At 47.5% G+C, this 24,766-nt stretch overlaps 1 protein-coding gene across 2 annotated transcripts in view; it reads left to right on the top strand.

Annotated features, from left to right (window-relative positions):
* Positions 1-24,766, top strand: part of SLC31A2 (solute carrier family 31 member 2) — an 82,208-nt gene that overhangs the window by 47,305 nt on the left and 10,137 nt on the right. For both annotated transcript variants that reach the window (XM_078642006.1, XM_078642007.1), the window contains exons 2-3: positions 5,220-5,286; positions 16,880-17,102. In XM_078642006.1, the coding sequence (XP_078498132.1) occupies positions 5,220-5,286; positions 16,880-17,102 (290 nt within the window). The remainder of the gene's footprint in view (positions 1-5,219; positions 5,287-16,879; positions 17,103-24,766) is intronic.

Here is a 24,766-nt window from a genome sequence, read left to right as displayed (position 1 = left end):
ACCCGTATGTATTTCTTTACCAGATGTTGTGTTTCTGTATTTTTAATTGTATGCAACGTGTGACTTGTATAGTACATATTGTGAACTGAGTCGCCTCTTGGTGTCAGGGTGTGTTACTTTATGACTGGCATGATTGAGAGCCCTGAGGCTGGAAGCAGTAAGATTTTCTCACTGTGCCTGCCAGTGGGTCTTTAAGGTGTTCAGATTAAATACTCATACAAACCTGGGCCTCTGCAGAGCGCGCAGCGATAGTCACACATACGTCAGTTGTAAATGAAAGAAGTACTGCTCGTGTGCGGCAGGAACCTGGGTCATGGCCAGTTTTGCATGCCCATCTGGGCAAAGTGAGGCCAGAGCTGTAGCCCCCTTTCATCCCTACATATTTTTTAAATCCACCATTTGCATACCTCTCGTCACCCCTTTCCTTTTCACCAGCAGTTTCCACTCTCTCCTTCTGTACATATTTCCTTTAATCACTGCTGGAAATGAGAGGGTCAGGTGTATATTATTGAGCTGGATCAGGCCCAGCATCAGTGCAATATGTTTAATTTGTACCTGGGTAATTCATCTGCTTCAGTTTCATAGCAGCAATCTGAAGATGGTAGGGAGGAGTGATTACAGTAAGGATGTAAATACCACTTTTCTTTAATAGTGCTATTTCGCCGTTTATAGGGTGTCTGAACGCTTTATATCACACAAATATATTCAACGGAGATAATGACTCATACAACAGTGTAAATCAATGCATGCATGGTATTTACATTCGGCAATGAGGGGCAGGAGGTATAGGAGCCACATATCCTCCATAACAGGTAGACATTATATGTGCCGAGCACCTGGCCTGGAGAAACCAAGTCGGGGTCTGTAACATAAAGCAGTGGTTGCCTGTGCTAATAAGACTTTTTTCTACTCAAAAGAACCGTTTTTAGAAACCTGGGAGTAAGGAAAGATTGTAAGAAAAAAAGTTGCAATTCTATACCTTGCAATTTGCAGGAAGCTCTGTGATGCCGGTTCACAGCTCACTGAGGTATATTGAAATAAATGTAATTTAATCACTTTAAGTAACATCAGTACCTCTTTGACAAATGCAGTAACCACTGAAGCAATCTTAGAAATCTGCATGTAACAATTAGGGTTGCCGCCTGGCCTGATTTTTACTGACATGACCAGTATTTTAAGGTCGCAGCCGCTACACAATCACCAAAAGGCAGAATATTTTTCCCTCATCTGTACATATTCTAAACAATAAATATTGCAACGAAGAATTGTATTATGTGTTGTAGAGCTGCCTTAACGGCCTGGGACTGATAATAAGTATAGAAAAGGATAGAAAAGCCATTTGTAAATGAGTATAGGGGATTTTATGTAAAGTTCTATTTAACTGTCACACCTGGGTCTCTGCAGAATCTTAAAAAGTGAAAATGTTTCCATGTGAAAAGTGGAATCTTACAAGTTGTGTTTTGCGCAGCTACGTTAATCGTCTATGCTACTTTATGGCAGGTAAAGTATGTCTAGAGAAAACATTAATCTCTCAAACAAGAGTCATCAGAGTTATCTTGGCGCTGTTTTTGTACCCTGGAAATTAATGGGTACACATGGACTCTCAGGCTCAGCAGGGCAGCAGCAAGCTGCTGGACGGGCCAACAAGCCGAGCTTGGCTGTCAGACAGCCAAGTATACCCAGGAGCCCTTAACCGCCCCAGCCCTTCTGCCTTCATTTCAGGACTTACCCAAATCCTCAATTCTCTTGAAAAATTCAACCCTAGAATCACTCCCTCTCCGGATTGTTGAACCACACAGTTTGGTACGACTTTTCAGCCCTGCCAAGTACCATGCATCAGGCGTTAGATGAACGCATTTTAGTGTGGTGGTCTGCATCAGCGCACTAAAATGCATTAATCATACATGTATAGTTCCTTGAAACCACCTATGTGCTGTGAGGGAGAAGACGACCCTCGGAGCTGTGCAGACGGTGCTTCAAGGCTTGTACTGGCCGCTCTGTCAAGTCTGTCTGTTAATAAATTGACTGACCCACTGATTAAACAACATATATAAAATTGATTTTATCAGCCTGCAGCTCAGAACTGCAATCCAGTGGGTGCCGTGCTGCAGCGGGCTGTGCCCAGCTGACTGTATTTTAAACAACTGAGTCCTCGCCACGGTGGTACCATTTTCACAAGGCCTGTAGTTCCTTCCATCCTGTTTTCCTGCTGTGACTCACATCTGTCAGAGGACTTCTCAGTCGCGGTTGGACAGAACCTTACTTAAAGAACAAAAGGCCCTGGCATGAGGTGAGAGAGACTGCCTCCAGCAGTGGCATGATGATTGCAGTGATTTAGCACAGCTGTTGCATAGTAATGCATTGCGAGACCTGGGGCAGCTGTAGCATTTCCCCCACTTTGGCAATGTTTCTTCCTAGAGGATTGGTTGCAAGTACATCTGTATTGTATTGTATTGTATTGTATGTGATGCTTATATAGCGCAAACAGCCACGGCTGGTGGTAGGTGTAACTGCAGGGCGGTGACGTAGGGAGGGGGAGGGGCAGGGTGGGGGTTGTAATGTATGGATTACGGACTTTAACAGATAAGTAAACATATAAATAAATAAAACTAATTTCGTTGTGTGCACTGCATCACCAATTGCGATGCAGTGTGCGCAACGAAATTCGTTTTATTTATTGATATGTTTACTTACCTGTCAATGTCTGTAATCCATACATTACAACCCCCCACCATGCCCCTCCCCCTCCCTACGTCACTGCCCTGCAGTTGCACCTACCACCGGCCGTGGCTGATCGCAAACTGTCACCTTACAGGTATCCTGGCGCTGTAACTTAGCAGATGACATCAACAAGCTACGGGCCTGATTATCAGTGGAAGGCATTCTCTTGTTCCTAGGGAATAGCCAGGTTTTCAGACTCTTTCTAAATTCAAATCTAGTAGTTGTTACCAGGATTGCGCTAGAAGAGCGAAGATGTCTTACAGGCTTATATAAGGTAAATCTCTCCTGCATAGAGGGCCCTTACCGTGTACCGCTCTGAACACAATGCATAGGGATTTGAAACTAACTCTTTCCTTGATGGGCAACCAATGAAGATCTCTCAGAGCCAGTGTGGTGGAGGATCTGCATTGCCTATTTAATGCCAGCTTTGCTGCTAAAGACTGGACTCTATGCAACCCCTGCAAGATATATTGTGGGGCTCACAGATACAAGGAGTTGCAGTAATCCAGTCTGTACAGAATTATACACCTCACTACATATTTATGCGTTTGTAATTACAGTGTAGGCCCTGCGGCACCTCCAAAATAATCATGCTGGAGTTCAGAAGATTAAAGATGCCTTTACATTTTATTTATATCTAGTCATATTAACTGCACGTTCTAAGACAGAGGTAACATGTACGGCTTATGACAAAGCCCTGCTTATTTTCTTGCAAGACAGTTTATTTTTCCTTTCTCAAACTGAAAAGTTAGAGGATTCTCTTAGGTGGACGCTGCAATGATCTTGCCTGGTATAAGGAGTTGGAAAGGAAAGGCTGTAAAATGCCATGTTCTCCCTAACCCACAACAAAAAGACGATAACATTTTGTAAAAAAGATAAAAGAAAAGCACAAGTGAAGCACGTTTTTTTATAATTTTGTAAGGGTAATGGAAACACACATTTTGATAAGAGCAAAACAAGTCCAAATTAAATATTCAGTGAAACTAGAATTCCACACATTATCGTTTGCACGCTACATAGGTTTATAATAACAGTTTTTGCAAATTTAGTTGCCTTTACAATGAAAAATATGCTGCTTGTAACAGACAGTGCGCTACTACATCGGACTTTAGTAATGTCTTTGCAAAGTTTTTTACTTCATTGCTTGACTTTTTACATGAGAAAATTCCCCTATAAATGTTACACATTTGGCAGTAGATGGTCGCAGAACCCCGATGGATACAGAGGGACATGCCCCTCCCATTTCCCCTTAGTAACAGCTCTCCCTGAGGTCTGCATCGTTTTATTTGTGCCTTCGACAATTACTGGAAACCTGCCTGCATCTAACGCTGCCAGCAGCGTCCTTGCTGCCCTACATTGCCTCACCTGGTTGTTCTCCTAGGGCCAGCAGCGGAGCAGTCCGAGCCCGATTCCCATGCGGAATCAGCATGCCTCGTGGCCCCGCCCAGACCACAGCTGGGCCAATCATAAAATAATGAACTGGCCTGACCCTCACGGACACATTGGTCCAGACACTCTGGGGGCAGGCCAGCTGCATGAAGCACGGCCGTCATAGGTAGCACGTTAGCGCTATCAACAATTGGCTGCTCAGCTAAAGGAGGGCATGAGGAACCTTTTCCCAGGTGGGGGCGCCCAAGCCACAAATTTTGCGCACAAACGGGCAAATAAAGCACACATTTGTGCAACCCGCCAAGAGAGTTATTTCCCGCACAAATGGGAAAAAATGTCACCCATTTGTGCGAGAAGTAGCCCAATCTGACAACACTGATCCCATGACCAATCGGGGCGCTGCTCTCACCAGCTCGCTCGGTGCTCCACAGCGCTCTGGCGGCATGCACTTGCTCTAACCTAGCTGTCTTTAATCAGCTGGGTTAGAGATGTTTAAAGTTTGCATGTCTAGCTGGTTGTCGCTAGACGGCCGGCCAAAAAGACATGCGCACAATACCAGCCCACTCTCCTCCCTGTCCCTGCTAAGTAAGTTAAATGCATCTGTCACTCCGCAACATCCCCGGCCTGACGCTCTGTTCGAGACGGCATGAAAAATAAAATGGTACTTAATTACCATTTTTTTTCATGATCTCGGGGGCATTCAAGTGGGGCGGCGCTCTTCCGCTCCAAGGGAGGAGCCGCCCGAGCCATACGCTCTCTGTCTGCACCTCACTTTTTATATCTGCATAATTTGAAGTGCTGAAGAGAACGTGTTTTTCCAGGACAGTGGGTAATGTTGCGTTGTACTGTGGAGTTCTCAAGGAGGAAGTGATGTTTTGATTTCTAAGAATATTGCTGTTCTTCTCATGGCCTCTATGTTGGAAACATAGTAGGAAAGGGTCTACCAGCCATCTCGCTGTTTCAGTCGCGCCCTTGCACTGAGGTATGGTAAGGGGGCTAGGAAACACCTTCCATGAACTACTGAGAAATCCTACAGATTGCCCAATTATGTTACACATATTTATATGGTATGCGTTTTGCTTATGCACACTGTCTGTTTTATTTTTCAGATGTCTTTCTTCTTTTCCAACAAAGTGACGCTGCTTTTCGATTTCTGGAATGTCAACAGCCCTGCAGGTAAGCCCCTGTCTGTGTGCTGTTGGAGTGGAATTCAAAAGAATCCGACGCTACAATGTTCTAGGTGTGGGATGACCTTGAGCCACCCTCCCATTCCTGTGTTGGAGCCCCACATATCTGCATGTGTGCCTCATTCCAAACAGTAGGCCCCCCTGACATTCCCACGTATCTGCATGTGCATCTCATTCCTGACATGCAGCTTCACCTGACATTCCTGTGCTGTGACCCCACATATCTGCATGTGTGTCTCATTTCTAACCTGCAGCTTCCCTGACATTCCTGTGTTGGAGGCCCACATATCTGCATGTGTGTCTCATTCCTGACCTGGAGTCCCCCTGACATTCCTGTGCTGTGACCCCACATATCTGCATGTGCTTCTCATTTCCAACCTGCAGCGCACCCTGACATTCCTGTGCTGGAGCCCCACATATCTGCATGTGCATCTTATTCCTGACCCACAGGTCCCTCTGACATTCCTATGCTGGAGCCCCACATATCTGCATGTGCCTCTCATTCCGGACCTGGAGCCACCCTCCCATACCTGTGCTGGAGCCCCACATATCTGCATGTGTGTCTCATTCCTGACCTGGAGTCCCCCTGACATTCCTGTGTTGGAGCCCCACATATCTGCACGTGTGTCTCATTCCTGACCTGGAGTCCCCCTGACATTCCTGTGCTCGAACCCCACATATCTGCATGTGCCTCTCATTCCGGACCTGGAGCCACCCTCCCATACCTGTGCTGGAGCCCCACATATCTGCATGTGTGTCTCATTCCTGACCTGGAGTCCCCCTGACATTCCTGTGCTGTGACCCCACATATCTGCATGTGCTTCTCATTTCCAACCTGCAGCGCACCCTGACATTCCTGTGCTGGAGCCCCACATATCTGCATGTGTGTCTCATTCCTACCCAGCAGCTCACCCTGACATTCCTGTGCTCGAACCCCACATATCTGCATGTGCCTCTCATTCCGGACCTGGAGCCACCCTCCCATACCTGTGCTGGAGCCCCACATATCTGCATGTGTGTCTCATTCCTGACCTGGAGTCCCCCTGACATTCCTGTGTTGGAGCCCCACATATCTGCATGTGTGTCTCATTCCTGACCTGGAGTCCCCCTGACATTCCTGTGTTGGAGCCCCACATATCTGCACGTGTGTCTCATTCCTGACCTGGAGTCCCCCTGACATTCCTGTGTTGGAGCCCCACATATCTGCACGTGTGTCTCATTCCTGACCTGGAGTCCCCCTGACATTCCTGTGTTGGAGCCCCACATATCTGCCGGTGCGTTTCATTTCTAACCTGCAGCTCCCCCTGACATTCCTGTGCTGGGACCCCACATATCTGCATGTGCTTCTCATTTCCAACCTGCAGCGCACCCTGACATTCCTGTGCTGAAGCCCCACATTTCTGCATGTGTGTCTCATACCTGACCTGCAGCTCCCCCTGACATTCCTGTGCTCGAAGCCCCACATATCTGCATGTGTGTCTCATTCCTGACCTGCAGCGCACCCTGACATTCCTGTGCTGGAGCCCCACATATCTGCACGTGTGTCTCATTCCTGACCTGGAGTCCCCCTGACATTCCTGTGCTGTGACCCCACATATCTGCATGTGCTTCTCATTTCCAACCTGCAGCGCACCCTGACATTCCTGTGCTGGAGCCCCACATATCTGCATGTGTGTCTCATTCCTACCCAGCAGCTCACCCTGACATTCCTGTGCTCGAACCCCACATATCTGCATGTGCCTCTCATTCCGGACCTGGAGCCACCCTCCCATACCTGTGCTGGAGCCCCACATATCTGCATGTGTGTCTCATTCCTGACCTGGAGTCCCCCTGACATTCCTGTGTTGGAGCCCCACATATCTGCACGTGTGTCTCATTCCTGACCTGGAGTCCCCCTGACATTCCTGTGTTGGAGCCCCACATATCTGCACGTGTGTCTCATTCCTAACCTGGAGTCCCCCTGACATTCCTGTGTTGGAGCCCCACATATCTGCACGTGTGTCTCATTCCTGACCTGGAGTCCCCCTGACATTCCTGTGTTGGAGCCCCACATATCTGCCGGTGCGTTTCATTTCTAACCTGCAGCTCCCCCTGACATTCCTGTGCTGGGACCCCACATATCTGCATGTGCTTCTCATTTCCAACCTGCAGCGCACCCTGACATTCCTGTGCGGAAGCCCCACATTTCTGCATGTGTGTCTCATACCTGACCTGCAGCTCCCCCTGACATTCCTGTGCTCGAAGCCCCACATATCTGCATGTGTGTCTCATTCCTGACCTGCAGCGCACCCTGACATTCCTGTGCTGGAGCCCCACATATCTGCACGTGTGTCTCATTCCTGACCTGGAGTCCCCCTGACATTCCTGTGCTGTGACCCCACATATCTGCATGTGCTTCTCATTTCCAACCTGCAGCGCACCCTGACATTCCTGTGCTGGAGCCCCACATATCTGCATGTGTGTCTCATTCCTACCCAGCAGCTCACCCTGACATTCCTGTGCTCGAACCCCACATATCTGCATGTGCCTCTCATTCCGGACCTGGAGCCACCCTCCCATACCTGTGCTGGAGCCCCACATATCTGCATGTGTGTCTCATTCCTGACCTGGAGTCCCCCTGACATTCCTGTGTTGGAGCCCCACATATCTGCACGTGTGTCTCATTCCTGACCTGGAGTCCCCCTGACATTCCTGTGTTGGAGCCCCACATATCTGCACGTGTGTCTCATTCCTGACCTGGAGTCCCCCTGACATTCCTGTGTTGGAGCCCCACATATCTGCACGTGTGTCTCATTCCTGACCTGGAGTCCCCCTGACATTCCTGTGTTGGAGCCCCACATATCTGCCGGTGCGTTTCATTTCTAACCTGCAGCTCCCCCTGACATTCCTGTGCTGGGACCCCACATATCTGCATGTTTCACATTCCTCACCTGGAGCCACCCTCCCATTCTCCTGTTTTGGAGCCCCACATATCTGCATTTGTGTCTCATTTCTAACCTGCAGCTTCCCCTGACATTCCTGTGCTCGAACCCCACATATCTGCATGTGCTTCTCATTCCTGACCTGCAGCTCCCCCTGACATTCCTGTGCTGGGACCCCACATATCTGCATGTGCTTCTCATTCCTGACCTGCAGCTCCCCCTGACATTCCTGTGCTGGGACCCCACATATCTGCATGTGTGTCTCATTCCTACCCCGCAGCTCACCCTGACATTCCTGTGCTGGGACCCCACATATCTGCATGTGTGTCTCATTCCTGACCTGCAGCTCCCCCTGGCATTCCTGTGTAGGAGCCCCACATATCTGATTGTGCTTCTCATTCCTGACATGCAGCTCCCCCTGACATTCCTGTGCTGGAGCCCCACATATCTGCACGTGTGTCTCATTCCTGACCTGCAGCTCCCCCTGACATTCCTGTGCTGTGACCCCACATATCTGCATGTGCTTCTCATTTCTAACCTGCAGCGCACCCTGACATTACTGTGCTGAAGCTCCACATATCTGCATGTGTGTCTCATTCCTGCCCCGCAGCTCACCCTGACATTCCTGTGCTGGGACCCCACATATCTGCATGTGCCTCTCATTCCGGACCTGGAGCCACCCTCCCATACGTGTGTTGGAGCCCCACATATCTGCATGTGTGTCTCATTCCTGACCTGGAGTCCCCCTGACATTCCTGTGTTGGAGCCCCACATATCTGCATGTGTGTCTGTGCTGGAGCCCCACATATCTGCCTGTGCGTTTCATTTCTAACCTGCAGCTCCCCCTGACATTCCTGTGCTGGGACCCCACATATCTGCATGTTTCACATTCCTAACCTGCAGCTCCCCCTGACATTCCTGTGCTGGGACCCCACATATCTGCATGTTTAACATTCCTAACCTGCAGCGCACCCTGACATTCCTGTGCTGGGACCCCACATATCTGCATGTTTCACATTCCTAACCTGCAGCGCACCCTGACATTCCTGTGTTGGAGCCCCACATATCTGCCTGTGCGTTTCATTTCTAAACTGCAGCTCCCCCTGACATTCCTGTTTTGGAGCCCCACATATCTGCATGTGTGTCTAATTTCTGACCCGCAGCACACCCTGCCATTCCTGTGCTGTGGCCCCACATATCTGCATTTGTGTCTCATTTCTAACCTGCAGCTTCCCCTGACATTCCTGTGCTGAAGCCCCACATTTCTGCATGTGTGTCTCATACCTGACCTGCAGCTCCCCCTGACATTCCTGTGCTCGAAGCCCCACATATCTGCATGTGTGTCTCATTCCTGACCTGCAGCGCACCCTGACATTCCTGTGCTCGAACCCCACATATCTGCATGTGTGTCTCATTCCTGACCTGGAGTCCCCCTGACATTCCTGTGTTGGAGCCCCACATATCTGCACGTGTGTCTCATTCCTGACCTGCAGCTCCCCCTGACATTCCTGTTTTGGAGCCCTACAGATCTGCATGTGCGTGTCATCCCAATCCTACCAAATCACACTAAATGTGCACCTTACTCCTGACCTGCAGCTTCCACGGACGATGCGGTGCTAGAGCTGCACATGTGCGCCTCCCCGCAGATCAACACTCCATTTGCACCTTATGCACGACCTAGAGATCCCACTGACTTTCATGTGTAGTGGAGAAGCGTGGCTCAGTGGTTAGAGGCGGCAGACCCGGAAGCTGAGATCGGCCATGGACCAGGGTTCGATTCCCCGCCTCGGCGGGTCTCGGGCTCAAGTATTCCACGGACTCGACAATTCTCGCTCAGGTGCCTACTCGACTCACGGGGTCACACTCTGCGACTCTGGGCAATAGCTTGCTTAATCTCCACTACGGCCCCTCGCGGCGGGATGCCTAGCTTTCACCTTGTGGATACCCTGCCGGGGTATCTCACAGGGGAATACCAGGACGGGTTCCCTAAGCAAGCGCCTTGAGACCTTCGGGTGATTCGTGCGCTATCTAAGTCGAAATACATTTACATTTACATTTACATGTGCTGGAACCCCACACATCTGCGCCTCAACCCTGGCCTTCGGTGTTGCATAACATTCCTGTGTTGGAACCCAGCAGATCTGCATGTGTACCTCATTGCAGCTTATCACTGACGGGGCTGCTCTCATTTCATGACAATCCTGTGCTGGAGCCCCAATATCTTTGCAAGAATTCTTATTCCTGACTTACTACACCCATGTTCTTCCCCAAATATACCTACTTTACGTGAGGCTTCCCAATACATCAATACATTATGTAACATCTCCACTCCCAGCAGTGCTCCATAGTCCTCAGTGGGCAGCACCCCTTATGTATCAGAACTGGAACCCCATAGCTTTCTCCCAGTGCATCCCCTTTTTCAGGACCTGCTCCTCTTCAAGAATTGGATTCCAATGATATTCTTGCACTTCACCCCTGATAATGGGCTTGCAGACATTTCCATGTACTAAAAAATAACAACTCCCCTGAAAGTAAAGGGGAAAGGGTTATTATCTCAGAAACAAAATCACTCCCCTTTACTCTAATCACCTTACAGTTATACATCCAATCTAACCCGTACTATGTATATATATAAAAACCTAGCAGTAAACTTCAGTTTTGTATCAAAAAATCTTTATTATATATTAATCATCAGTAAGCACTTTAAAAATTGCTTATCTAAAAACATTCTTTTCATTAAAAACAATAAATGTAGCTGTTGGTATGGAAAAGTCCTCAACGTGGTAATAAACGTGCTCCCTGCCCTGAGTGCCCAACTGTAGTGAAGTCTGGATCTCTAATGCTGATTTTTGCTAACATAGCCAAACACGTATCGTGCGTATGTGCCATAACATAGGCCTGTCTCACAGATTGCAGTCTTGTTGGACCAGGGGCACCCAAACCACTACCCCCAGTGGTGGAAGGCTGCTACCTCCACCAAGAGATAAGCAGCACAAGTGCGCTGGTGGCAGCATACTGCGTTGTGATCAGTATGAATGAGCAGGTCTTTTTAGGGTCGAGCCGGCGAGCAAATGCGCCCGCGACACAATTGCGTTCAGTAAAGGGCTTACAACCGCCAGCTACGCTCCGCTGACCTCTCACTCGCCACCGTCCCAGGCATCCAAAGAACAGCCACTGGCGGGAGACCCTTCTCCCACCTCGCCGCCAAGACATGGAACACCCTCTCACTGACCCTACGACAGATCCAAGTCTTGCTGACCTTCAGGAAGATACTAAAGACCTGGCTGTTCGATCAGTAGCGGCCCCCACCTTCCCTCCTAGAGCGTTGAGACCCTTGCGGGTATGTAGTGCGCTTAACAAATGACTGATTGATTGACTTTTTGTTGCCTCCAGTTTCAGTCTTCTTTGCTGACTCCTACTCCTACCTGGCGAGCACAGCCCAAGCGTCAGTTCTGTTTTCCTCGGTGGAGCAGGGACCAAGCACAGATTAAACAAACTTAATCCGTTCCTGTCCACTGCTCTCAACATGATTAAGGTGACATTTCTCTCGCACCCGCCCACCCCCACCACTCTCCCTTTTCCCATCGCCGAAGAGCAAAGAACCAATGCCGGCCAGTTTGCTCAAAACAAGAGGTAGAACCAATGGACATCCTGGAAGCTTAGGTGGTTCTCCATTACAGTTTCTAGTGAGTCTAAGCCCAGGTTAGTTTTCATTTGTACATCTTATGACCCCCAACTGTCAGCTTTATCGGTCTTTAACCTCTGTGACGAAGAGATCAACAAGTATGACCTCTAAAGCGCAGCCTTTGGACAGACCGTAGAATTGAAATTAATGGGATAAAAAGCAACCACTCCAGTGTGACATGTCTAATCCTGCAGCTCATGCAACTACTACGACTACATACCTATTACATTAGAGCTGCCTTTTATATTTTACTGAAATAGCACTTTTCTGCCTGGTTAAGCACCATGAATGGGAGAGAATGTGATGGTCAGAGCTACCGTCTTTGAAGTTGGGGAATCAGATTCGGTGCTCGTTGTCATCTCCACAGCTTGGATTCTGGTCAGATCACTTCTGCAGGGGTCCCTCTGCTCAGGAGTGCTGAGTTTTAGCCAAGAATGAGGGTCATTCCCTCAATTCCATTTCTGTTACCTCATAGACACAGTATCCCTCTTTTGCTGTGGTGCAGGGGGCAAAGTCCTGTTGTCGGCAACACTGGTTTCCTCTTGGTCCTTCCTTGAAAAAAATTGTTCAGATCTGACGTTCTGCTGTCAGGGGGTCCCTTAAATCCTAGATTTAGGGGAGTAAGGAGTGAGGGAGGTAGTAGTCAATGGGCAGCTAGTCCCTGCAGCTTATCTGCCTGCAAGGTGACCACATCCAGTTGCTTAGGTGACCTTTTCCACATAGAACCCACTAGAACCCTCCTAAAGATGGTGGAATTCTCTTACGTATACAGGTCAGGCTGCTCACCCTGAAGGTGTGGCCAGCCTTCCTGGATGTGTACACCTCCTACATACCTAATTACCCACCTTGCCCGGTTGCAAGTACGCTTGGGGAAAGGGTGGGGCTGATTTCTCTTCAGGGGGACAGCCAGATGCATATAAGAGGCGGTGCAGCCTTTTAAGCTCACCCCTCTGATGTGTCACTTCACCAGCCTGCTGGGGAGGAGGTCGGTGATGTCTAAGGTGCCACCTGGGTGCAAGCCAGCCTTCCTTGGCACCAGATCTGTGTCAGGGGGAGGGAAGGTACTTTGTTTCTCACCAAACATGACATATTTAGGTGTCACCATAATGGAGCTAGCAACCCAGATCGTCCTGGTTGCAACTCTCATGTTATCCTGTGAACTGCCTATCACTTATAGTGTACTTTAATGGTAAATACTCTATAGAGACATATAAGCGTGCACATACATGTCTACAATCAGTATACTGCACCCTGCCTCCTGGGCACAGGAGGCCTTCTCTAGGGGTGACGGACATACTAAAAGCAGTGCATTTGACTGTGCCACAGTTTGTACTGCTCCTACGGGCTTCAATGGCAGACCTGCTGTCAGTAGTTTGCTTGGGCCATCCAGGGTGGCACACAACTATGTTGAAGCCCTGGGGACCCCTCTCAGATTATTTTGAGAACAATATCCTGGGCATTGTTGAGTCCTTAAAGGCCGTGGGCACAATTAACAGTTTGGACTCATGTGTTCGATAACCCGAAGGTATCTACTGCCTCTAATAATCATGAGTGCAATTGGCCTGGAGATCTGTCTCTGACAGTTCCTCCCCCACACTTGTGCTCTCCAACCGAGTTTTCCTCCATTACGTTGGAGGACTCTGAGCAAGCCCTTAGATCCTGTAAGTCCAGTTCGCATGACAACCCCTACCCCCCCCCCCTCAATTCTGGCTGCTAATGCGAAGGTCATAAATCCTCCCACACCCGCATGAATGCACTGATAAGCGACTCTTTGCGCCTGGTCATTGTTCCTAGCCGCTAGAAGATTGGCCGGATGGTCTGGTCTGCTGAGGGTTTTTTAAGCAGAAGAATCAACCTAGCAATCACAGGCCAATCTCCTTGCTGCCTGCCTTTTCTAAGATTCTTGAAAAATCAGTCAACTTACAACTTTCCAGTTATCTTGATGGTAATCGGTTGCTGCATCCTTCACAATCGGACTTCCACCCTGGACACAGGGTGCTATGGTAGAAGTCTCGGATTTTACTACAATGGCTGTGGGCAGCGTGAAGAAAGCGACATGCTGCTTCTTGACCTCTCAGCGACGTTTGATATGATTTCCCATCCTAACATGTTGAAATGCTTACAGGACTTTTGGATAGGTGGGACCGCTCTGGCTTGGCTGTGTTCCTTTCTATCGTGTAGATGTCAGTAGGTATGAATGCCGCCATTTGCATCTGACCCTAAATCCATTGAGTACAGGGTTTCCCAGGGCTGTGCCTTGAGTCAGACATTGTTTAATATTTATATATGTCCCTTGGCATCCCTGGTGGATTCCTTAGGAGTGCAGGTCCTCTCCTACGCTGACAATACGCAGAACATTCTAACTTGGGACGGGAACATCTCTGGTGCCCAAAGTGGATTTCAAGCATGTTTGTCAGGGATATTCCACTGGATGTGCTGGAACAACCTCCAGTGCAGTATGAGTAAGGCAGAGATACTGGCCTTTGACCCCCCCCCCATGGGGTGGTGAGGTTTGGCCTAGTTCTGCTCCATCTCGCCACTACAGTGGCTAAGAACCTCTGAGTGAAGTTTGACAATAATTTGTCCTTTAAAACACAGGCGTAAAGCGTAGTTGGCACTTGTTTTGGCCGTCTCCAATTCTTGAGGAAGTTCTTGTTCCTTCTTCCAGCTTCTTGCCAGAAGATGATAGTCAATGCCTTTGTTACATCTCGGCTGGGCTACGCCAATGCACTATACTGTGGTCTCCCTTTATACCTACTTAAGAGACTCCTGGCGGTGCAGAATGCTGCAGCCTGGATCCTGCTGAACATCCTGAGGAATATCTCAGTTAAGGTCCACCTTAAGGAGTCGCATTGGCTTCCCATCTGGGCAAGAGTGAAGTTTAAGGGACTGGTGCTAGCCCAGAGAGGCTTCTATGGACTAGACCCTAAATATATATTTCCGGGATTCCCTAATCCTCATCCATCAAGAACGTTACTGTCTGCTGAAGCACTGCTGGTAGTAGTGCCTAAGACTAGGAGGAAGAAATGGGGAGGTACCTCGTTTTCTGCGCTAGCGGCTGCTAGCTGGAATGCTCTTGCCTGTACCTCCCTGCAACTAAGGATGTGAGCTTTTTTAAGCATGTGGGTTTTTTATGAGGCCTTTTACACCTAGTGAGAGCAGCAGTTAATGTACCAGTAGCGCTGGGACACTCTTAGAGTAGCTGCAAGCTTTAGAAGTTCCTTTGATTTGATTTACCACCTATGCCCTGGGTACCCCTAGTACAAATATATTAGGGGCTGATAAGGTAAAGTATCTGTTAATTGGGATTGCCAGTTCACACAACAGTTTTAGGGAAAGAGCACTGGCACTGGAACCTGGTGAGCAGGCTTCGGAGCACTGTCAGAGTCGAAAACCAGCATCTAGTAGTCCAAATGGGGACAAAAAGAGAACATGTGCAAAAAGCCCTGTTTTCTTACACACTGGTAACACTAGTGACTTTAAGTCAGTCATAGTGAACTCTCAAGACTCAGACAGGTAGTAGGGCATACCCTGGCTGTTACCAATAGTCAATGGGTGAATAACCACGATCACTACCACGCGGATTGAGTGGGACAGGGAATCGCTGAAGAGACACTAGAGCCCCAGTCTCAGGGGAGGACTGTGTAATTGTTTGTGAATGTCATATTCTTCCTTTGTATGGTTAGCCATAGAAACAAAAATAAACTTTGACTGGACAATCATTTATTGCTGTTGCCCCGCACATTTTAAGTTGTAAGCCCGTGTTCACTAACCTGTATTCACTTGCGTGAGAAATGGAGTCGGTGTCTGTCTAGATATCAGGAGCAGGGGAAATGAATAGTTAAATCAATGAATGGGTAAAGTGTGTGAAAATGAAAACATGTTTGGAGACCACAGATGAATATAATTGAAATCTAAGGTGACACTAGTCTATTTTGACTCAGCCTGAAGTCTTCTTGGAAAATGAAAGGAATATCTGTGAACGTGTTTGGTACACCCAGGTTCATTTATACTCATTTTATATAATGCAAACCTCATTAATACATGTTCCAGAGCATTACATTAGAGGCCGTATACAACGTTGGCACCACAAACCTCAACAGCAGAATTTTAACAGTTTCTGCTACTGTGGTCCCAGAATGCCAAAGAAATCTCTACGGAGATGTCTTATTCCTGATCAGCAAAACAACTTGAAAAGAGTCCAAGAGAGTGAATTTGTCATTGGTGCTGTGCAGTTGACACTGATCCAACCATCTTAGCAAGAGAGGTTTGGTCGAAGCTTAGTTTTATAACAGGCAGAAGACCCTCTTTCTTGGCTTCCATGAGTTTCTTTTATGTGGAAGTATCTCTTTGAGGCGATATTTAAAGTGTACTGTTGTGAAAGGAGATATGGCTGCCTTTTTGTACGAAATGAGTTTGAAAGGGATTTGAACAGACCTGCACTCAAAGGGAATGACCCCTGGGGCCTCCTTCAATTGGACTTCTGTATGGGTATTCACCATGAAGCAATACAGGCAAATTCCAACCATAGTGTGCTTGCAGTAGTATTCGAAAATACATGCAGGTCATAGAAATTTTTTTTTTGCAAGAAATTACAAACAGCGCGTGCACAAAAAAGCATATACATTTGTAGAGAGAAAAAAATTACTTTTTGACATAAGTACTCAATATGTGATTTACAATTTATACTTTTGCAAAAAAAGTGCACACAATAATTTTCCATTTGGAGAATTGTCGGAAGTTAAAGTTCTAGCCCTGACTGGCAAATTGTTTCCATTAAATACACAGAAAATGAAAAAAATAACATTGACATGGTTCATCTGACTTTTACCAAGCTCCTAATAGCTAGCTTGAAGTTTAGGCCTGTAGCTGATTGACCGTGGAATTCATGGGTAATTGGTGTCCATGGGTGCTTTGATGGATAGCTTAGAGTACATATACCATAGGAAGATTGCGTAACTCTTCTTTCTTTGCAGGAATGGCGTTGTCGGTACTGCTGGTCTTGCTCATAGCGATCTTGTATGAAATCATCAAACTCATCAAAATGAAGATGCAGCACAGGATCAGCCTGGTTAGGACCACCCCGACCATGACCACCCCGGCTTTGACATCCCCAGCCCCTGGCAGAGAGATGCTTCTGGAGCTAGACCGCACTTCCATCAACTCTGGCGACACAGACTGCAACGTTCCCAGCAAACGGTAATGCAAAGATGTGTTTCTAGAGAAAGTAATTGGTTGAGTGAGTCTTTTGTGCAGTAGAATCCAATGCACACTGGAGAGGAGAAACAAAGGAGAAAGAATTTTGTAAAGTCTCTTTGCACAAATTAATAGAGCAAAGATTTGTGGTTAGACCAGCGCTACCTTTAATGACCAACTGCGGGAAGTGGTGGTGGTGCAGACGTAGTAGACTGTCTAGTTTCTTGCTGCTGCTCTCTGGAATCACCTATCCACCTATCTTCGTCAGCAGCTGAACCGACTCCTCTCTACAAATACCTTCTCAGATATTGTCTATTCCCATCATTCTGGCACCTACTTCCTCTCTTGCTTTCTGGATCCCCTTTTCTTTTCAGATTATTTGTCTCGTCCTAGTGCCAGGAAGCCACTAGGGGTACCAGTGTGCTTTATTAAAGTTAATCATTCATTTATTCTTTCAAAGGCTGAAGAAGGGGGACGGACATGACATGTTGCGTAATATTCCTACACAATCCAGATGCAGACCGCTCTAATATCAAAAAGATTTGTCTAGTTTTTTTTCTACCAAAAAACAATTTGCAGTCATGCTTATGGCCTGCCGACAGTACAGTCTGCCCTTCTTGCCATTACTGATGACCTTCGATTAGCTCTAGATCAGGGACAGATCAATGTCTTTATCCTACTCGTTTTTTCGGGCAGGTTTTGACCTGGTTAGTGATTCCATTCTACAGGTCCTGTGCCAAGGCCTCGGGCAATTTGAGCTCCGCTTTACAATGGTTGGGTTCCTTTATTGGGTTTCGCCTGCCGAAGGCTGCGCTCTGCGCAGCTCTTCAGCGCAGGTGAAATCCTATGTCGTCAATAAGGACTCCTGGAACGTCCCCCGGCTCTCATTGGTTAGCTCCATAAATGGAGGCTAGCCATTGGGTGCCGGATCTGTCCATCAAGGCTGGACCAGATTCGGGGGCGTTCCGGAGATTTTTTCCCAGGGCGGAGTTACGTTTTTTGCCGTTCCCTCCCCTTTCACTGAAAGTGAATTCAGATGCGCTGTCCATTCCCGCCCCCTCCGTGTGCCTTTCCGCCCCCTTGCTGTCCTGTGCACGTTTCCCGCCGTCCGTGTCCTCTCCCGCCCCCTCCCGCCGTCCGTGTCCACTCCCGCCCCCTCCCGCCGTCCGTGTCCACTCCCGCCCCCTCCCGTCCACTCCCGCCCCCTCCCGCCGTCCACTCCCGCCCCCTCCCGCCGTCCACTCCCGCCCCCTCCCGCCGTCCGTGTCCACTCCCGCCGAATATGCGAACTGCAGGTTTCACATTGAACTCCACGGAGGCACTCAACAAATGGACCTAGGCTGGAATAGGCAAGGGGTGTTGGTGCCCAAGCCACGGTCTGTATAAGAGGCAGCAGTTAGGACCCAGAAGAAAGCTTTCTGCCCTCTATCGGCTTCTCCCTTGGCATCATATTATTCAGGCAGATTCGCTCTGAAGCAAATGCATTGGTTTCGCGCGGCCAATCAGAATACTTCATGCTAAAAAAAAAAAAACCACTCAGAATTATACGCCCCCTCCCGCCCCCTCCCGCCCCCTCCCGCCGTCCGTGTCCACTCCCGCCCCCTCCCGCCGTCCGTGTCCACTCCCGCCCCCTCCCGCCGTCCACTCCCGCCCCCTCCCGCCGTCCGTGTCCACTCCCGCCGAATATGCGAACTGCAGGTTTCACATTGAACTCCACGGAGGCACTCAACAAATGGACCTAGGCTGGAATAGGCAAGGGGTGTTGGTGCCCAAGCCACGGTCTGTATAAGAGGCAGCAGTTAGGACCCAGAAGAAAGCTTTCTGCAACAGGATGTACAAAGAAAAAGATTAGAGCGATCCAGTGGTAAGTTGTTGTTAGTTTAAAGTCGACGAGGCAGCCTGCTCCTAGGGTTCTAACAATACACTTCGAAAATCAACTAGTGAGGCACGGAATGCTGCTATGATTCTATGGTGGACTGGAATTCTCTTAGCTAGGAAGAACGATAGGTTGGTGCTACCCGATCTAGAGAGAAGCAGGTCATATTTGTGAGAAATGTCTGTTGGATAAGCATTGTATGTTGTCTAACGGGAGGTAGCTGTTAAAGCAGACGTGCTATTTCAAAACATTGCATTTACTTAAGACTAGCATTGGGCTATTTTCCTCTGCCTTTTAATGTTCGGCCCTCTGTTTTGCTATCCCTGTGTTTCAATAACAGATGCTGAGCTGCCGTCTCGTGAATTATATACAAGCACTAAGCTGATAATTTGAGTTTTTGTCTCAGCGGCAGGGCAGCTGGCCCAGCGTTAGGAGTTGGGCAGTCGTTGTGCATACGTGAGAAGTGATTGCTCCTATGTTTATCTCTCTTTGGTGGTGCTGACCCAGTGTATATAGGTGGAGTATTGCACTGTTTCCCTGCTGCAGGCCACATTGTTTTACCGACACATGCTTTCTTGTTATATCAGTGTATATTCAAGGTCAGATTGGGGTAGGAAATAGGCCTGGGCACTAAAATAAAGGTGGCCCATTTGGCGATTAGATGGCTAAAAAAAGTGCCCTAGGTTATCAAATCGGGGCAGTTTTGAACTTATAAAGATAGGTGTATATGTGTATTGCAAGGTATGGAACACTGCATGCATTTGTGCTTGCTGCAGGCTCAATTTTGTCCATGTAGTGATGTCAAACAACGTGATGCTGATCTTTAATTTTAGTGGGAGAAAATGTCTTTATACATTTGTGCCTTAGGCCTAGGTGATGGGTTGTCTGTGAGCTTAGTGTTAGACGATGATGCCATTGGGTACTAGGTGCCGGGCGCTGCTGCCCTTAGGTTTTAGTGTCAGATGTTGTGTTGATATGCCTGAATTTTATTGGCAGACTAGGTTCAGCCTGTTTTACCGGCGTGCATGATGCACTGCCATGCGGCCTCTTTCCGTGACAGTCCTTGTGCCACTGTCCTCGAGCTTTGTGTGACGCAGTGCGTTACTGCTTCTGAGTTTCACTATGAGGCACCTTACTCCCTCAGTCCCTCTGTCTTTTAGTGCGGCTCACTGTACAGATTTCCGTTGGTTACGGTCGCCGCGAACTGCTTTGTGGTGCCTGGGTCACTCACTGTGCAGATATCCGTGGGCTTAGTGTCGTCAGGCTTTAGCTTGTACTCCCTGTATTTTAAATGTCTGTATTTTTGTAATGTGTCGCCTGTGCCTAAAGTCAGGCTGTGCTGCTTCTATTTCAGTGAGCACGCACTGTGCTGCGGTCTTTGCACTTCTATCTCGGGCGGCGTGCTGCTGCCTCAGTTTGGCGTGCTGCTGCTTCTGATTCTCAATGACATGAGTTGTCCTACTCCTGCCTCTATTTTACTGTCATGGCCTGCACTGTAGTCTCTGCCCCCGTGCGGCGGCTGACCTGCTGCTGCCGTCCCCAGCCCTCCTTCCTTCCTTCCTTCCTAATATTCCTTCCTAGTTGTACTTATTAGACCTTGTTCATCCATTCATACTCTCACCCACTAGTCCAGCAGCCCATCTATCCCCTCACTTTTCCATCTTTGCGCTCAGTCACTCACCCAGCACTAACTTGGCACGTGTTTAATCCCGGGGCCCTCAGGATTGCTGTTGGCAATCAAGCGAGTTGTAGTGTTTTCTGTATTTTGTTGCCAGTGGTAGTGTTTCCTCTATTTACGTGCAAGTGGTAGTGTTTTCTGTTCACAGTCAAATGGTAGGGTTTTCTGTTTAGCCGCAATTGGCAGTATTTATTTTGTTTACGTTCTGGTGGTTGTGTGTTTTCTGTTTTACATTCTGGTGGTTGTGTGTTTTCTGTTTTACATTCTGGTGGTTGTGTGTTTTCTGTTCACAATCAAGTGGTGTGTGTTCTGGTTAAATACAAGCTGTAGTGTGTGCTCTGTTTACGTATAAGTGGAAGTGTGCTGTATTAGCGTGTATGTTTTCTATTTGCATGCAAGGGGGGGGGGGGTGTATTTTCTGTTTAAATTGGAGCGTTGGTGGTTTTTTTGTTTACTAGAATTGGTAGTGTCCTCCTCATATATTAGTAGTAGCGAGTTTTCTGTTTAGGTGGTAATGCAACTTTTTTTTTTGTTCATTTTTTTTTATATCGGGAACTTGACCCAAAAGCATTAAAGCCCTTTATATCGTATCAGATTTTTTTTTTTAAACCTGGGGAGCCGGGATGAGCTGGAAACAACCCACACCTTCAGTGTGAGAGACATTGTGTATGAGAGACAGCAGTGTCTGTAAGAAAGACAGCAGTGTGTGTGAGAGAGACAGCAGTGGGTGTGTTCAAGGCAGAGTCAGCAGTGTGAGAGACAGCAGTGTGAGACCTTTTATTTATGTTTTGGTTTTTGAAACATAAATAAAACGAATTATTTGCAATGTCAATAGCATAAACTTGCTTAAATACGTGACCTATTGCATTGAAAATGCAATACAAATCGCATTTGCGAGAGATTAACCACTTGGCTGCTAAGGGGTGTGTGCGAGGTCCATTGACTTTCCATTGAAATCAATGGAAAGTCCATGACGAGTTACCCTTGTCATTAGCGCTGAAGGGGTTAAGCTATTGCCATTGTAAATGACAATGCCATTTATTTATCTGTTTTCAAAACCAACACATAAATAAAAAGTTTGTAATTCACAATGCCGATAGCTCAAACTTTTCCAAAGGCGAAACCGTTGCATTGTAAATGCTTGTTCCCAGATGTACACAGGCAATAAACCTGCTGCACACTGTGTGTGCCTACTCTGCTAGTTTCCTGCTCCGTTTTGGCTTTTCTGCTCTGTTTTGCCTTTTACTGCTAGTTTTTCTGCCCTCTGTTTTGCCTTTTCTTCCTGTTCGTTTTTCTGCCCTCTGTTTTGCCTTTTCATCCTGTTCGTTTTTCTGCCCTCTGTTTTGCCCTTTCTTCCTGTTCGTTTTTCTGCACTCTGTTTTTCCTTTTCTGCTCGTTTCTTTCCTCTTTCAGCTGTTTTCTCAAGTCCTGGCTTTTTGATGGAGACCTCGCACTCCAGAGCCCAGATTACCCCCGGGGTTGACTGTACCACGCTCTACATATGTTAATTGTTTGATTGATAAGCCTTTCATATTACAATACACATCATCTTCCAGTTAGATTTGGTGTCCATGAGGGTTCTTAGCTTTCCTCATCTTTTTAACATCCATGTGAGTCACCTGGCCAGACCATTAGAACTTACAGGTATGCCGATGATGTCGAGTTATTGATACATTTAGATGGCAGTCCAGCTTCCCAACAGATCAGTGGCGGCTGGTGACTTCTAAAAATTGTGGGGCGTTAATGTTGATAACAAGTTCCACAGAGTAATGAAAGGATGCAAAGAAAAGCAATTGACAAATTGGGACTGAGTACATTAAGAATACTAGACAAAAGTGTGTAATTTACAACACATTTTCATAAAATTTCAATTACAATGCAATACATAAAAAAGGGGTAGTATACCAGTAGTTATTAATGGCAGGAAAGCTGTAACTAACAAAATAGCTTAGAAAGAAGGGACAGTTACCTTTCAAAGAAACACATGAAGGCTGGAGCCAAATAGTAAGGCCTTGGAACTTGAAGCAGAGTTGAACCCAGTTTAGGGCTGCATTTTACTACCTACTGGTCAGTGGGTGGTTGGGTAACTTTTTTTTCTTCTTTTTGCTTAGATAAGAGTACATCACTATTTTGCAATGAAATGAAATGAATTTGTACGTGCAAAGCGCACTTATACCCCAACCGGGGTTTCCTGGCACTGTATACATACAGCTGTGGAACCCTTCCTGGCTTTTCCCTGTGAAATGTCCACTCCTGGGCACCCCCAAGGTGAAGCCAGGCATCCCAGCGCTGTTGGGGCCGTTGTGGAGATTAAGCAAGCTATTGCCCAGAGTTGCAGAGTGGGACCCATGATTAGAATAGGCACAGAGGTGAGAATTATCAGGTCTGAGGATATTGAGCCCAAGACCCGCCTAGGCGGGAATTGAACCCTGGTCCCGGGCCAGACCTCTGCATCAGGGTCTGCCGCTCTAACCATTGAGCCACTCTTTAGTACAGTTTAGATGGCACACATGAATAAACCTGATTTTAATAGCCATTCGACGATTAAACACCAATTTAGCTTGTTGCGAGAAGGCTAAATCAGCAACAATGTTCTGTAAAAGAGAGAGCAGGGTTAAGCAAACGTTAAACACAAAAGCAGTGGTAAAATATACAATGCGAGGCAAGGAGATAATACACACATGCCCCCACAACACTGAGAAACATAAATAAAACTAGTTATTTCACCACCAAACATTAATTCGCCAAACAAATGAACTCTCATGCCCAAATCCACCTCCTTTTAAATACATTACCAATCCCACCTAATCTATACGAGTTCCACAGAACCCCTATTCATCCCAGGTTAGGCGTATTCATTGTTCCTTTATGGGCACCCACATCTGATAGCGAGTATCGTCATGTGCTCTGCATCCAAGCGCTGCAGATAAAATGTGGGGTGGAGAAGGTGGTCAAAGCAGGGACAGCCTAGAATAGGTGATAGCCAGAGTGTCCTTTCAACGTATTGGTGTTTCTATATGGCTTAATGGGCACAGAGCCCAACAGCAGTCAGTCTTTGGAGAACGCATCCCACCTAGTTCCAGGTACACTGTTTACTGCACTGAGTCCTTTAAACTTAATAAAACATTGTGGGGATTGTATTCTTGGTTCTAATTTCATTTGAGCTAATTGTGCTGATGCCTCATTTCTCAACAGTATTACCAAAAAAAAAGATAGGGCAGACATCACTGTGAGGTGGGATCATCCCATCAGCAGTCCCATGGCTCGATCTCGACCTGCAGGTTTAAAGGATCTTTAAGACGGACAAAAGCTATTGCCTCATCGCGAGCTGATAATACATGTTGAAGCGAACTACTGTGTGGCTAGCTTTTGCAAAGCACCTGGCATCCTCTGGAAAAAGTCAGCGGTATAGAAAGTAACAGAAATACACACAAACTGACAGGATAACAAGCTGCATGCAGGTCTGAAAACAAAATAAAGGCACTCACTAACCCTAGTCTATACTGATTGCTCAGCTGCAAAAGGATGAGGCTGTGGAGGCTTCACCTGAGCGCTCTCTGCCTCAGTACCTCACAAACTCGGGGTTTAGGCACCTGGTTGCTTTCTGCCGACACATGAAGCCGTATTACTTTGCTCCTTTACTATTCCCATTACTGAACTTTCAGAAAGAGAGTGCACAGTGGTGTCAGCTGCACTTGTGAATGAAAGGTGCATGCCTCTAACATGAGACAGCTACACAGTTGCCTTATTCTTCATGTCACAGCCCTTAGTACCATGATGCGTGCCGCGGACTCATGGGGGATGGATATCTGAGTTCCCTGTCATCTCAGCAAATCCCTGAGCTGCTTTCTTGTTGTTTGCATTAGTGAACAGCTTGACAGCAGCACCTGGATTGGTTGGAGCATGTAGATGCATCACTCCAATAGAGACCAGGAGGCTGCGTCTGTATTCCTCCGGCTCACTTGCCACCACAGGTTGGGAAGAGCTGAAGTACGATTGTCAGATTGGTTTTGGTTAACAAAATGGTCAGACTGACATGCACCCTTCATTTCACTGCTAAGGGCAGGGTTGCTGCTAATCTTCATGCTTGGTCTAACCCACATCGACACCATT

This window comes from Lissotriton helveticus, chromosome 5_1 (assembly GCF_964261635.1).
Source record: "Lissotriton helveticus chromosome 5_1, aLisHel1.1, whole genome shotgun sequence".
NCBI lineage: Eukaryota > Metazoa > Chordata > Amphibia > Caudata > Salamandridae > Lissotriton > Lissotriton helveticus.
Note: the sequence above shows the minus strand (reverse complement) of the source record. Positions and strands in the feature narration are given on the sequence as shown.